General features: G+C 38.0%; 1 protein-coding gene across 1 annotated transcript; it reads left to right on the forward strand.

The window, feature by feature from the left end:
* Positions 1–5,520: 5,520 nt before the first annotated feature.
* LOC123037643 lies at positions 5,521–7,208 on the forward strand. Its single transcript, XM_044459303.1, has 2 exons — positions 5,521–5,798; positions 5,855–7,208. Exons 1-2 carry the CDS (start codon positions 5,598–5,600, stop codon positions 6,056–6,058), a joined length of 405 nt encoding a protein of 134 aa, XP_044315238.1. The 5' UTR covers positions 5,521–5,597; the 3' UTR covers positions 6,059–7,208.
* The last annotated feature ends 8,719 nt before the right edge of the window (positions 7,209–15,927 follow it).

Below are 15,927 nucleotides of genomic sequence, written 5' to 3' on the forward strand. Positions count from 1 at the left end.
CGGGGCACAATTGACCCCGAAGGAGACTGTCTTCAACTCGTAGTCGCGGATTTCCCCATCTGAATTGCGGAATAGAATACGCTGCAAGGGAGTATGCTTGGGGTCTACCCAAATTTGCCGATACATCTTCTCGATGTCGGCGTTGAAAACGATCCTAAAGTATCGCCACTTCAGGATTTGAATCGTGAGGTCGGATTGTAAGACCGGGCCCGCGTAAAGTATGTCATTCAGACTGGTCCCGGGCTTAAGAACGGCGTGATGTGGAAGGTAGTACGTGGCGGAACTACTCGTCAAAGGGACCTCGGCCATGTGAACTAAATCGAAGTATTCTTGGATCACAGAGTCATATCGGGCCTTCATGGGAGGATCTCTTTTTAGGCGCTGCTCGTTACGCAGAAATTGAGCCAGAGCAAAGGATCGTGAAGATGCGAGCTCGGGACCACTATGCTCGGGATCGCGCAAGAGAGCATCACAACGTATTTGCCACGATTGTCTTGTAGTCCGGACAAAATTGTGTTCACAGACGGAATCAGACTCGGGGACTATCTGTGTGGGCACTTCCTCCACCTCCCAGAATTTGGTAAGAAGATGATCGAACGAGTCGTCGAGTCCGCAGGTAACTCGAGTGGAGAAGGCGGACACATTGCGGGGGGCCGCTGGAGATATGGGGCCTGTCAACACCCATCTAAAAATGGTTTCCTGGGCGAGCAGTGAACCGCAAATGTTAGCCCTGGCGTTGCCTAGGAGGATGGACGGAAGAATGTCGGCTCCTATCAAGACATCGATTTGGGAGCTCTCAAAGAACTTGGGATCCGCAAGGGGGATGTTAGGAATTCCTTTAAGAAGATCTCGAGGAACTGGATACGAAGGCAGATTCCCGGCCAGCTGCGGAAGAACGTAAGCTGAAGTTTCTAAATGTAGAAGGCGATCGAATAGAAAAATGACAGAGTTTCGTGGACTGAGCGGCAACGGGTTGATTAAGACCAGAGACTTGGGCCTGGATAGTCTTGAATGGAAGTTTGACGAGGTTGAAAAGTCTCTCCGTAATAAAGGTTGCCTCGGAACCAGAGTCAATCAGGGCTCGCGCCTGGAAATTGCACCCTAAATGACAAATGTTAATGAGGGCTGTGCCCAGTAGGACGGCTCTTGAGCCGGAAGCGAAGCACAGAGTGATACTCTGTGGGGCTCGTGCCTCTTGTAGTAGGCGCGGGTTGAGACCTGGATGGCGCAGACGGACTTGGAGCGGCCGCGAATGGATTACCGCGATGCAGGAGGGTGTGATGACGGCTGTGGCACGTCAAGCAGCTATGGGCGCTAGTGCAATCCCGTTGCAGGTGCCCTGTGCAAAACAGTTCAGGCAAAGCTGCTTTTTCTTAATGTAGTCGGAGCGACCATTTACATCCATCTCAAGAAAGAGCGGACATAAGCGAACAGGATGATTCTCTCTGGAGCAGAGATTGCACCCTCTTGGGGCTGGAGTCACTCTGGCCTCGTAGGAATTAAGCCCACGCGCTGGGGCGCTCGCAGTTGTCGACCTTGGCGGAAACTGATGTCATCGATAGCCTCCAGAGTGCGATGACGCTCTGTCAAGAACGAGTCTAACTCATTCCATGTTGGAATCTCAGCTTTGTTGTGAATGGATTGCTCCCACATCGAAAGCGTGATTTTGGGAAGCTTTAAAGAAACCATGTACACCAGGAGACAATCCCAAGTCTCGACTTGAATAGAGGACATCTCTAAGGCTGTCAGGCAACTTTGGATTGTGCCTTGCAGCTCTTTCAGAGCGGCTGTTGAAGAGGATTTTCAACTGGCTATTGACTAATAACCGCCGATTTTCGAAGCGGTCGGTGAGGCTTCGCCACGCGGAGATAAACCCTTCGTTGGTCAGCGGGGCTTTGGAAACGTGCGCATCGTTACTTGTTTTGGACAATAGTTGGAACAACTTCTCTACCGGTGTAAGACGCGAGTTGTGGATATACATCCATCGCGGTAAAAAGATCTCTGAAGGTGGGCCAACGCAGGTAATCACCAAACGTCCGCGGAGACGCGGATTGGGACCTGCCCAAACGGATAGATGGGATCGACATCGGTTTCTTGTCGTCTCCCGTGGGCATTCTCGGACTCGAACTCTGCGGATCAGCTCTTGTCGACTGACCTGAGCAAGGGGCGTTTCGTTCAAAACGTGATGATATGAGGATGAGATGGTCGTCGCTGCAAATGAACGCGAGCAAAAGAAAAAACCACAGAGAACGGTCACACTGTTAATTTGTGCGGAGTAGAAAGCACAGTGCTATAAAAAACGAGAAGAATCGGTAGAAAATATTTGGAAATCGATGAAACTGTATTGATTATATATCTTGTTTATTTATTTGTATATCTTGTTACTCCCTTTGTTGACTTCTGTTTTTTTTGATTATTTTAATGTTTTACCTTAGTTATTGTTGGCAAATAATTTAATTGTATTTAGTTATTTATTTATTTTTTTTTTTTGGGTTTGAAAAATAAAAATAAAAAAAAATTAATTAACACATTAAATTAATTACTTTGCCGGAAATAATTAAATAATATTTATAATTAAATAGTAGTTACAATTATGAATTAATAATGTTTATAATTAAATAATAATTATAATTATAAATACTTTTTTTTGAGCGGAGCCGGAACGGTGGAATTAAAACCTTGGCTTTGGTTCGGGAGAAATGTTCACTGGTTGGCTTTGGTTCGTGAGAAATGTTCACTGGGTTATGCCGTCGGCAGCGCAGTGCATGCGTGAGGGACCCGGGAGAAAGAGAGAACAACAATAATAACACAGCCGTTGGCGCGGTTTTAGGTTTAAGTTTATTCTCATGTATGCAGCCGAATAAAACACACTACGACGCCCCCGACTTCATAATTTTCGTCTTCCTTTGCGTTTGCGCCGTGGGAATTTTTTGTGCCTTCAAATCTTTTTGTGGAAGGATCGCCCCCCTACAACAGTTGTTTAAAATTTGTGGAGGCGGTTCTTGGATATGTGGATTACTTTTTCTTTTCTGTGAATACAGTTTTATAATACGATCAAAGCAAGAACAATGGCGCAAATTAACGTAATCATTCTGTGAGGTTTGTAAGTGCTTTCTATTAATACCCGTTACTCGTAGAGTAAAAGGGTATATTGTATTCGTGCAAAAGTATGTAACAGCTAGAAGGAAGCGTTTCCGACCCTATAAAGTATATATATTCTTGATCAGGGTCACTAGCCGAGTCGATCTAGCCATGTCCGTCTGTCCGTCTGTGTGTCCGTCTGTCTGTCGTATGAACGCTGAGATCTCGGAAACTATAAAAGCTAGAAGATTGGCACTTTGCATGCAGATTCTAGGAGTTCCTACGCAGCGCAAGTTTGTTTCAAAAAGGTGCCACGCCCCCTTTAACGCCCACAATCGCTTATATACGATTTTAAAAATTTAAATATTTTGGAAAAGTAAAAATGCAGTTTTATTGTGTTTATCAATATCTATCGAAATGTAGAAAATTTTTAGAAATTTTTAAAATCGGACCATTTGTTAAAAAGTTATGCGTGATCAAAGTTTCTATCTCCATCTCCCTCGCACTCCCTTTACCTTAGTAACGGGTATCTGATAGTCGGGGCACCCGACTATAGCGTTCTCTCTTGTTTTGAATTGAATTCGCTAGCATATTGGAAATGGTTGTTAAGTTATTTATTCTGTCTTGAAGCTGATTATTGATAATAATTTGGTCGTTGTTATTTTTAATTAAATTATTGAGTTTACTTTCTATCATAACTAAATCTTCGTGATCTGGGTTACCTGCGATATATTTCCAAGCTGGGCCAATCATATTTATTGACCTAGCTTGAGGGCTTTTTGTTGTTAGGGTAAGTGTGCTTAGAGCAGAAAGTAATTGAATTACTCTTCCTGCTTCTGTTAAAATAGTCGTATTAATATTTTCTTTTTTTAACGTCGGGATAATTTAGAGCCTAGTCTGGTGTTTTGTTTTACAAATATTTCTTGTACTGGTAGATTTGATTTTATAGGTTTCCTTTCTTTATTGTGGTTTTCTAAATCTATCAATTGTTTTTGTTTAAGGGGACCCCCAATTCTCGATTCAAAATTTTGACGATATATTATTTTTTAGGCTTGTTACTTTACATCCATTTAGTTGAAGTCTTAAAAAATAAAAAAAATAAAAATAAAAATGTAACATAATTTTTTTCTTTTTTTGTTGTTGTTGTTTTTTGTCATTGAACAAACCCCCTTCTTTTCGTCGGCGTAGTGGATTTAAGCTCACTGGAACATCTGAAACCAAAAATTGCAACGGGATTAGGAAGAGTATATGTATGGCTATATGATGAACTAGGGTTTTTAAATTCTGGCAAAAATTACCAAAATGGAGAACCTTTGAACATTTGTTTTTTTATCGTTCAATCTGTCCGTAAACTGAGATTTGTAGGGAGGAGCTTTAAAAATGGTTATATTTTACTGATCTCTCATCATAAAGGTATTAGATGCTGAATTAAAAGCCTTTTCATTATCCATTACTACAAATTTAAGTACTCCATAGTAGACTATTTTTTCGTGTAACTGTTTTTTAATGTCTTCGGTGGATTTGGATTTTATAATTTTTGCCTGTTCTAGTTTGGAAAATTTATCTATTGCGGTCAATACTAATTTCTTTTCTGTTGAGAGGATGTCAATATGGATTATGTATCCAGGGTATTCAGGAATTGGGGTTTCTTTAATTTCTGGATTGACATCCCCCGTCTATCATATTTGCCTTCTTTACATACCCTGCATTGTTTGACTAATGTTGTTATTTTTTGTTTCATTTTGGGGAAATAATATTTTTCTGCAAGTTGGTTTTTGTTTTCTTCTGCATTTCTATGTGCTCTGTTATGTGTTTCTAATATTAATTGTGAGAGTTTATCAGATTTAAGCGTGCTACGGTCGTACTGACAATCAGCTGGGTTTGTTGACACGCAGTTAAGATTCAAATATCGTATTTCCGGGAAAGAGCCTTTAAAAGATATTATCAACTACCTTGGCAAAACAAGTCTGCCGCTGTACAAAGAAATTAAAAAAACAATACAATTTAAATTTAACAGTTGTTTTTTTTAATTTACTGATAATTATTTGCTAATTTAAAGTTCATAGTTGCACTTTTATTGTGTTTTTTCGTACACCCCAGATAGTATTAATGTTATTTTGTCCTCACATGTGAACACCTGCAATCGACTTTTGTAAGTTTTTTGAGTTTTTCCCTCCATTTCTTATAATGTTCAGTGAGAAGCGCACGCCAAAGATTAAATTTTTTAATCTTTTCGCTAGGGTTCACCCAAAGCTCATTTCCGCAGACTGGCAACGCTATGGAATTTTCTGGTATTTTTTTCGTCGATCAGGGGACCGACGTGAAAAAAAGGCCCGACGAAAAGTGAACGCCAGCTGTTTGCCTCTCGCTCTCTCTCATGACTGGCGTACGGTTTACGTCGAAGTGAAAACTAGGCTTTATATGGTATTTTCGGTTTGATCACACTTTTACAAATGTGACGCTCTATAGCAAATCAAATCAAGTTTAAACTTTGTGATAATATATTAAAAGTGAAGATGAGTAATAAACAAAAATATAGAGCTGAGTGGGAGACTATGCCGAAAAATCAAAAATGGCTGGGCAGGAGCGCAAATAAGATGGACGCGCACTGCAAAGCGTGCCAGACGGACATTTTGAGTAGGCTGGCGTCACTTAAGCAGCACGCAGCTACACAGAAACATAAAGATAATATGAAATACTTCTGTGGAAAATCAAAGGTGAGTTCTTTATATGATTTTAAATTGTATTTAAATAATAACTATTCTTTTTTCAGATTCAATCGTTTTTAATAGAGTCGGACAACACTCTAGCTGCCTCTATCAAAAAGGCAGAAATTATGTTCGCTGCAACGATTGCTGAACACAACATTTCAATGAGAGCAATGGACCATATAAGCGATGTGATCAAGCATGCGTTTCCCGATAGTGCCATTGCGCAAGGGCAGCTTCGCTTACGTACAATGTACTGGCACCTGTGATGAAGGAGCAACTGATCTCTAGCATGAAACGGTGCGTTTCTGCAGCGGGAAGGCCTGTGTTCTCCATAATCATTGATGAATCGACTAATGTTTCGTGTACAATGGTCTTGGCGTGTGCTGTTATGTATTTCGACAGTGCAGCGCAAACAAAATTCTTGTTCACCATTTTTGCAGCACTCAGCGATGGACTCAAACTTAATGGCTTTGACATCAGTAATATAATTGGATTTGCTGCAGACACAACTAATGTGAAGTATGGTGAGCGCAATAGCATTATGACGAAGATACGAGACGTCAACAAATCATGTTTCTTTGTAAAATGTGTTTGCCATTCGTCTGCTCTTGCTTCAAGCTATCCTTGCAAGCAACTGCCTCGAAACTTAGAGCAAACCATTAAAGAGCTACATATATCTACTTTTCAAAAGTTCTAAGCTTCGACGAAAATTTAAAGAGTTTCAAACTTTCTTAGATTCTCCTGCACATAATATACTTAACCACTACGAGATACGTTGGCTATCGTTTCATTCTTGTGTGGCACGCATACTAGAACAGTAGGATGCTCTCATTGCATTCTTCCAAGAAGAATATGAAATTGATAACAACTTATCAGCTGAGTATATTCTATCTAATTTAAAAAATCCAACTGTTAAACTTTATCTATTATTTTTGGATTATATACTTGCTTTAGTGAACAAATTCAATATTATATTCCAGTCTAGTCGATCTGTTGTACACTATTTCTATAAAACTATGTCCGAATTTTACAAAAGTATATTGGCTTGTTATATGCAGGATATGTATATAACAAATACAGATTTAAATGCCATAGAGCCAACAAACACATTTTATTTTTTACATATAAATAGCTTGGGCAAAGAACATAAATTGGCTTTTTTGAAACGTAGCCAGTTATTTTTAATCGAGTTATGCGTACAACTAAAAAAAGATTACCGTTACAAGATAACTTTCTGAAAATGTTAAGTTTTTTGGATCCAAATTATTATTACAATCAAAATTGTCACTCGTTGTTCAAGCTGTATGAACGCTTTCCCGATTTTGTCAATGATCCACAAATAATTGACAATGAGTATCGAACAATGAAAACTGACGACATTTTTAAAATGCTTTTGACTAAAAATCTTAATTGCGATACATTCTGGTGCGAATTGAGTCAGTTAAAAGATATAAATAATTGCTATAAATAAGCGAATATTTCGAAATTTGCTCAATCTATGTTAATTTTGCCCGTTTCTAATGCGTCGTGCGAACGCATATTCTCCCAAATTAATTTAATCAAAACTAAAAATCGAAACCGCTTTAAAAATGTAAATGTATCACATATATTACATGTAAAACAATCGTTGCACGAAAATGGGTGCAATAATTTTAAGCCCAATGAACAAATTTTAAGTAAAGATCTCAACAAATTTAATTTAAGCAGCTCTGACGAAGAAGGCTAGTAAATTTAATTAAATGTGATATTCCGATCTTAAAAGAAACTTTCAAGACTGGACAAAGAAGTTCCTTTATTATTATATTTTAAGAACATGGTACTCTATGATTGGGCAAAGAAGTTCCTTTATTATTATATTTTAAGAACATGTTACTCTATGATTGGACAAAGAAGTTCCTTTATTATTTTGTTTTAAGAACATCTTACTCGATGACTGGGCAAAGAAGTTCCTCTATTATTTTATTTTAAGAAAATGTTACAAAACAAGTTTTAAGCATTTAATTAATTTTAAGACTTCAAATATATATTGGAATTGAATACGAATGCATATTGTTTTAGTTTTATGTTGGACTGAAATTTTAATCTTGTAAAATGAAATAAAAACAAACATTTTTTGCAATGGGAAAAACCTTATTTTTTCTATATATAATAAGTCAATTATTATTTTTACATATTACATATAATGGTATTTATAGTGGTATTTTGTAAAATATGAAATAGTATTTTATAGTATATTTTTGAGACCAAATTGGTATTTCTCGTTTGGTCCGGCGCGGTCACGCTGATCTGAAACCAAAAATTGCAACAGGATTAGGAAGAGTATATGTATGGCTATATGATGAACTAGGGTTTTTAAATTCTGGCAAAAATTACCAAAATGGAGGACCTTTGAACATTTTTTTTTTTTATCGTTCAATCTGTCCGTTAACTGAGATTTGTAGGGAGGAGCTTTAAAAATGGTTATATTTAACTGATCTCTCATCATAAAGGTATTAGATGCTGAATTAAAAGCCTTTTCATTATCCATTACTACAAATTTGGGTACTCCATAGTTGACTCTTTTTTCGTGTAACTGTTTTTAATGTCTTCGGTGGATTTGGATTTTATAATTTTTGCCTGTGCTAGTTTGAAAATTTATCTATTGCGGTCAATACTAATTTCTTTTCTGTTGAGAGGATGTCAATATGGATTATGTGTCCAGGGTATGCAGGAATTGGGGTTTCTTTAATTTCTGGATTGACATCCCCCGTCTATCATATTTGCCTTCTTTACATACCCTGCATTATTTTTTGTTTCATTTTGGGGAAATAATATTTTTCTGCAAGTTGGTTTTTGTTTTCTTCTGCATTACTATGTGCTCTGTTATGTGTTTCTAATATTAATTCTTCATGCTTAGTTTCTTCTGTCAAATATTCTACTTTATTTTGTGTGAATCTGATTTTAATGTATTTCTCCCATTATCTCTTCTGATGTGAAAATTCCATTTAGGATTGACGGACTTAAATGTTTTTTTAATATATCAATAAGATCAATATTCTGAAAGTCTGGTCGATTTATAACGTGTCTATGAAAGGTGGGGAACGGAATAGTAAATTTGTAGTCGGGGGGATTTTCTTTGTAATTAAATATCTGATTCTTAAAGGCGTTTATTGGTACTTCGTCGCTGGGGATGAAGTTATGACCAGAGCTCTGCGCGCTGTGTTGTGTTGCTGTTAATGAGTTAATTTGGTTGCTTATGGGGATCCTAGACAAAGCATCGGCCACTATGTTTTCCTTTCGGGGTTTATAAAGTAATTCTTTATTATATTCGTCAAGATATGATTTCCATCTCTTGATCGCTATCCCTCCCTTCCAATTACAATCGTGTGTAAGTGGTTCGTGATCAGTATAGATTTTAACCTGGGTTGGATATTGTAATATTACGTCTTCTGAGATAAAGGTGCTCTTTAATTTATTAAAGACCTGAATGGCTTCATTATTGAAGTGAATAGATTTCTTTGATGAAGCTTTCTTTGAAATCCTCGCCTCTAAGTAATGTCGTGAGTGGTTTTGCTAGTGCACCGTAGCCTATAATAAATCGTCTGTAATACCCTAACAGTACAAGAAAAGATCTTAATTCCTTAACGTTTTGGGAATGGGGTAGTTAGCGATGGCCTGTACCTTTGTTGGATTAGTTTCTATTCGCTTGTCTGGAATTACAAAAATCCAAAAAATTCAACTTTACTTTTGAAAAATTCGCATTTATCCAATTGACATTTTATGTTAGCATTATTTAAGGTTTCAAATATTGTATCTAAACTTTTTTAATGAGATTGTGCGTCTGGACTGTAGACAATTATGTCATCGATATCAATATAACAGATTTTCCCTATGTGTTCCCTAAGAAGGCTGTCTTTTCTATATCGCTTTCTTTTAAAAGAATTTGATGGAACCCACTTTTGAGATCTAACACAGAAAACATTTTTGTTTCCCAGTTGTGCAAGAACTGCATTTATGTCTGGTATCGGGTATCTGCCTGCTATTGTAACACTATTTAATTTTCTGTAATTTATTACCATTCTATATTTCTTTACATTGGAGGCAACTAATTTTTTTGGTACAATCCACACTGGTGAATTGTAAGGCGATCTAGAGGGTTTCTAAAAGTTCTTTTATTTGTCGGTCAATTGAGAGCTATTGGATATTGATAAAATTTCGAGTAGACTGGTGTGTCAGTGTTTGTGCGTATCTCAGCTTTCATGTTTGTTGTGTAAGTCAATTTTTCGTTGGTTGGGCAAATAGATTCGGATATTTCTGAATAAGTTGGTTAAGATCTGATTTTTGTGTAAGATGATCTGTCCGAGGAATAATTAAATTTACAGCTTTGAATTTTTTTTCTTTAATATTGATTGTTTTCCCATTTTTTAAGTGCATAGATTTGGTATTAGTGTTAATTATTGCTCCTACATTTTTTAAACTGTCGTTTCCCAAAATGGTATCAAATGTTTTTAAAGTTGGTAATAAACAAAATTTAATTATTGTATTAGGGTCGTTGAATAAATTGGCTGTTTTGTTATGTGTAATTTTAATATTTCCGCCAACCGAAATGGCGTCAAACGGGGATTTATTTTCTATAGGATTTTTAACGATTTTTGGCAAGATGTAATTATTGTTTGAACCGGTATCAATTAATATTTTAAAAATGTCTCTCCTCAGTTTGCATTCAAAATATGGCAATGAGGAGTTTGTTAGTCTAAACAAGAGAGAACGCTATAGTCGGGTGCCCCGACTATCAGATACCCGTTACTTAGGTAAAGGGAGTGCGAGGGAGATGGAGATAGAATCTTTGATCACGCATAACTTTTTAATGAATGGTCCGATTTGAAAAATTTCGGACAGACGGACATGGCTATATCGACTCGGCTAGTGACCCTGATCAAGAATATACATACTTTATAGGGTCGGAAACGCTTCCTTCTAGCTGTTACATACTTTTGCACGAATACAATATACCCTTTTACTCTACGAGTAACGGGTATAAAAATGAAGGTAGGTATAATCATATTGGTATTCTTGGCTTGGTTTATGGATTCAGAATATTCTGTTAGGGATTCAGGATATTCAGATTGTGATTCGTCCTGTGATTTTATGGTTTCGTTATATTTGTCAAGGGATGGTGTTTCATCTTCCACTTCTGAAGAAGTGTGAGAGGCTGCTTGAATATTAAAATTTCTAGATTTTTTTACGGCTTCGTTTAAAGGCATTGGTAGTCTTTTACCAGCTTCAAAACGTATGGGTTTGTTCATATAATTAATATGTTTCGATTGCATGGTCCTGTCGATGTCCATGGGTTCTGGTCGTGGTTGTGGCTTTACAGCCAAAGGTCGAGCCGGAGAAAAGTTTCCTGAAGGTCGTACTGCAGTATACTGTGGGACTCGTGGAATTTGATTGTTATTGGAGAACTGGGGTCGTGATTGATTAAACATATTATTATTTTGTCTAGGTGGAACTAGAGGATTTTGATACTGGTTATTAATGGGGAATGACCACTGTGGCCTGCTTGGCTGTGGTCTGGTTGGTTGTGAATGTGGTATGTTTTGGGAAGGCACGTTTCTAAATCCGGATTGTTGCCCTCTATTAACTGCATGGTTTGCACGGAACGCTTGGTTTTCTAACTTTAGACAAAGATGTAAAGCTGAAGGAAGATCGGTTAGTTCCTTCATACCGAGAAGACGAGATAGATCTCCGCGAAGTCCGCGCACAAAAGTGTCTAAGGCTTTGTCCCTATACATTTTCGTCATGAGTTGTTCTGCTTCCATTCCTAATTCCATACATCCAACCCTATTAAGATTAAGCGAAAGGTGTTTGTAGACTGACTGATGAAATTCCTCTACCGACTGGTGAGCACCGTGACATCGAGTTGTTATTTGGTATTCAAGAGTGCCTAAATCCTGCTTATCTGCGTAGTGCAAAGTTAGACATTTAGAAATAACATTCCAGTTGATTGGAGTATTATAAGATTCTAACGCAGTGTCTGCGTTTCCCGTGATTTTATTACGTATGGTATGTAGAATCCCAAAATACTTAGATGTGCCTACAGTGTGTTCATATGTCTTAAGAACTCTATCCACACCCTTTTTCCAAGAACTGAATTCTGTTGGGTTGCCAGATTTTTACGATGCCTGGTACCCTATCCAAACCTTCGAGGTTAGCTCGATTTTCTTAGGAAATTTCCTGATTTGGAACCTGTGCAAAATCGAATCCTGTGTTTTGAGCTTGTTGTAATAGGATCGGTAATTGCTCAGCAATTATTTGTCTGACTGCTTCTTGTAACTCTAGTGCTGCCATATTGTCTTTGTGTTCCTGATGTAATTCCTGTCTATGAATTTGTCTTTGATATTGAACTATGTTAGCTTGATGTTGTTCTACCTAATTAAATTAAATTTTAAATTTTAAATTTAAATTACAATGGAATTAAAATTTTGAACTTTAACTTTAAAATTTTTAATTTAAATTTTTAACTTTTGATTTTTGCTCAAATTTTTCTTTTAGTGTAGAAAATTTTTCGCTTTAATTTTTGGTTTAACTTTTGGTTTTGTTGCCTTCACTTATTCACTATTTCACTTAACTTATCATGACGTGGCTACATTTCCTGGTGATCCGGATGTCTTCCTTTTTGTATCCTACTGAGGATTCTGCGATTCACACTTAAGTAGAGGTTGTCCTGCGGGCGTACCTGACAGTGCTTGTAGTCCGCCGATGGATCAGTAAACTTGTTTTTCACCGACCGCTTACCGTCTTCAGCTTTCAAAATGAATTGCAAAGGAGTCTCTCTGATTTCAGGTTTTATGTTTGGGCCAACGGAGTCGCACAAAAAATATTTTATTTATTTGTACTAAAAGGAACTTAATCGTTTTTCCTCGCGTTTGTCCCTGTTCGGGCGCCAGTTAATTTCCAGGATAATAAAAACCCAAAAATAAGTTTTGAACGTTTGATTTATTCGGAGTTCAATTTGAGACTGATTTTATTCATTTAAAAATACCCTGATCACAGCTGTGGGTTGGGGCAGCGACGTCGACATCGCGGAAGAGCCATCGACAATGTTGAAATATTTCTCGGAAAAAATGTAGAAATATTTCTGTGATTAACTTATATGCAGAAACGTATGGTGTGAGGAATTGCACACTCTGCATCTGTTTGCATTTTTTGACGGTGTGTCCCTTTCGAAGGCAGCTAATGCACAAGGGTGCTCTTTTAGCGAAATCGAATCATTGCTGAATTGTTAGAGCTGCGAAGAAAGAGCAGTTTTCAATTTGATGTTCAGCTGAGTTGCAATACACGCATTGTACCGTGTCGTTCCTGGCAGCGACAAACGAAAAACTCCTATTTCCATTCTTCTTAGGATTAGATTGGACTTGCTGAACATTTTTGGGCTTGGAGGCCTCTTCCGCTACCATGTGTTGGTAACGCATGTTCAAAGTCGTCTCACATTCGCTCCAAAGTGGAAGCGAAGTATAGTCTAATTGTTCTTCCCATTTTCTTTTAGTCCTGCATAGACCTTGCTCATTACCAAATGTATTAAAGTAGCATTAGTAATGCGTCTATCATCCCCAAAAACAGCAAAGAGTCATAAAGGGCTGTTACTGTGTCGATGAGGGTTCACATTTATTTATTTATTTTTGAAATCGAAGAGGTTTTTAATATAGTGACATATCCACATCCACACATACACTTACACACCCCTCTCAATCGAAATAGAAAGTTCTCTCAATTAAAAATAACTCACTCAGAAGATCGAAAGCTTTCGGAAACAGAGGCTTGAACGATAAGATAATTCGATTTAAGAATCAGTTCAGTTTAAGACTTAAACCAAGTCGAAAATATCGCTACATTTTCCACAGACCAAACACAAAAATTCAATTCGGTCAACTACACAGATAAAAAAATATCCTGAATAAATCAAGAATATTTTGATTGAATATATTGTAGAACGCGTTTTCTTGAAATTTTTAATCACGTTTCGGGATTAAAAGGTTAAATTAATTCCGATTCGGGATTAAAATGCCACAGTAATCTGAAACGTTCTTGATTTAAGCTTAAAATTTCATAAAAAGTCATTTTTTGCTGAGAGCGAGAGCAATCTCTCTCTCGTTTGATCTCTCTCGCATGGTATTCCTATATAAGGTAGTCTTCGGTATTCTTGGGAACTCAAAGCATTTGGAGAGGCATGCGAAAGAAAGAGATAGCAAGTTCAATAGTGCGCAGTCATGATACAATAACATAAGGTAGTCTCGTCGGCTGTCTAAACGTCCGGTTTTTGGTCAGTGCGTGTTCGTCTTTCGAAGGGAAAGGTTGTCTGCGGACGAATTTTTTAGGAAATTAACCCTTGAGCAACATAAAATTTTGCAATGTGTGCCGCAAACACGTCGATGGCGTAAAGGCACCGAAATGTTTGGAAAAAAGAGCGCTGTGGGAGGAATCGCTGTGATACTTTTAAAATAACAAAGCATGTAAACGAAACTTTAAATAATCGCAGCCGAAAATGTTAGTATAAGTTTAGACATAAAAAAGTTTTATTTATTTATTTTTTTTTTTTTTATTTAACTTTGCTTTTATTTATTGAATCTTCTCTTAATTTTGAGACTAACAATAAGTTTACGAATCTTAACATTAAAATTTAACTAACAGTATAATAAGACTGCATTCTGGTTGCGCGTGCCTCAAGTCGGTCGCTGGGTGGGTAAGTCATTGCGACGAAGGCGTGATTGGTTGATCAACCTTGTAAGACCTCTCGCCAGGTGGTTAGGGTGCAACGATAGCTTGGTACTTTTCCTTCTGTTCTGCGATCACTTCTTTGACTGGTAGAATGTTTAAGTCGCGATGTATGTTTTCGTTGCGAACGTACCACGGTGCCCCGGTGATTGTTCTCAAGATCTTCGACTGAGCTCGCTGGACTATGTCAATATTGCTATTGCTGGCATTCCCCCATAACTGAGAGCCGTACATCCATATAGGTTTTAGTACCGAGTTATACAGCAGGACTTTATATTCAAGACTAAGGGGAGACCGAGCGTTGATAAGCCAATGAAGGCTACTGGCTTTTAGCTTTAGGTGTGTTCTTTTGGCTTCAATGTGCCGGCGCCATGTGAGTCTTCTGTCGAGGTGTACTCCTAGATATGTCACTTCGTTTGCTTGCGGGAGTAGAGTATGGTTTAACATGAGCGGCGGGCAGTTTTGCCTGTTCAGGGTGAACGTAACGTGCTTGCATTTTTGTTCGTTCACTTTAATTCGCCAATCTGAAAGCCACTTTTCTACATCGACCAGATGAAGAGCGAGCTGCGCAGTTGCTTGCATCGGGCATTTTGAGCGGCTGAGAATGGCTGTATCATCAGCAAACGTAGATGTTGTTAGTCGTGTGCTTGTTGGGATGTCTGCTGTGTAGAGGACATATAATGTTGGCCCGAGCACGCTTCCTTGAGGAACTCCAGCTCCAATAGTGAAATCGTCAGTTATAGCAGTGTTGCATCGAACAGCAAATTTTCTGTCGTAGAGGTAAGACTCTAAAAGCTTATGGGTGTTGTAGGGGAGCATTGTCTTGATCTTGTACATTAGACCTTCTCTCTAACTCTATCAAATGCTTGAGAGACATCTAAAAATATGGCAGTACAGTACTCTCGTTTTTCGAACGCGTTCCGAATTTCTGTTGTTATCCGGTTTACCTGCTCAATTGTTCCGTGCTTTTCACGAAACCCAAATTGATGTGGCGGAATTCCTTCCTGGATTCTTAGGTATGGGTTTATCCGAGTCAATACGCATTTTTCAAAGAGTTTAGATAAGCATGAGAGTAGGCTTATAGGTCTATACGACGTGGGAATTGTGTGGTCTTTTCCCGGCTTTGCTATCATTATTATAATCGACTTTTTCCATCTCACTGGAAAGTGGCCAAGTTTTGCGATGGAATTAAAAAGCTGGGTGATAGTGCAAACGGCGCAATATGGGAGCTCAATGATCATTTTGGGAGTTATGAGGTCGCAGCCCGAGGATTTTTTCGGATTCAGCTGATATTTGATGATGTTAACGATTTCGTTTGGGCGAAACTCATTTGGCTCATGTTGAAGCTGAGGCTCATATGGTAAAGTCGGCAAGGTGAACGCAC

This window comes from Drosophila rhopaloa, unplaced genomic scaffold (genome assembly GCF_018152115.1).
Source record: "Drosophila rhopaloa isolate 14029-0021.01 unplaced genomic scaffold, ASM1815211v1 contig_190, whole genome shotgun sequence".
In the NCBI taxonomy this organism is placed as follows: domain Eukaryota; kingdom Metazoa; phylum Arthropoda; class Insecta; order Diptera; family Drosophilidae; genus Drosophila; species Drosophila rhopaloa.

Excerpts from the sequence above, each read along its gene's own strand:
- LOC123037643 (XM_044459303.1), top strand. The coding sequence starts at position 5,598 with ATGAGTAATAAACAAAAATATAGAGCTGAGTGGGAGACTATGCCGAAA. Across the intron at positions 5,799-5,854 it reads ACTTCTGTGGAAAATCAAAG|ATTCAATCGTTTTTAATAGA; the intron begins GTGAGTTCTTTA and ends TTCTTTTTTCAG.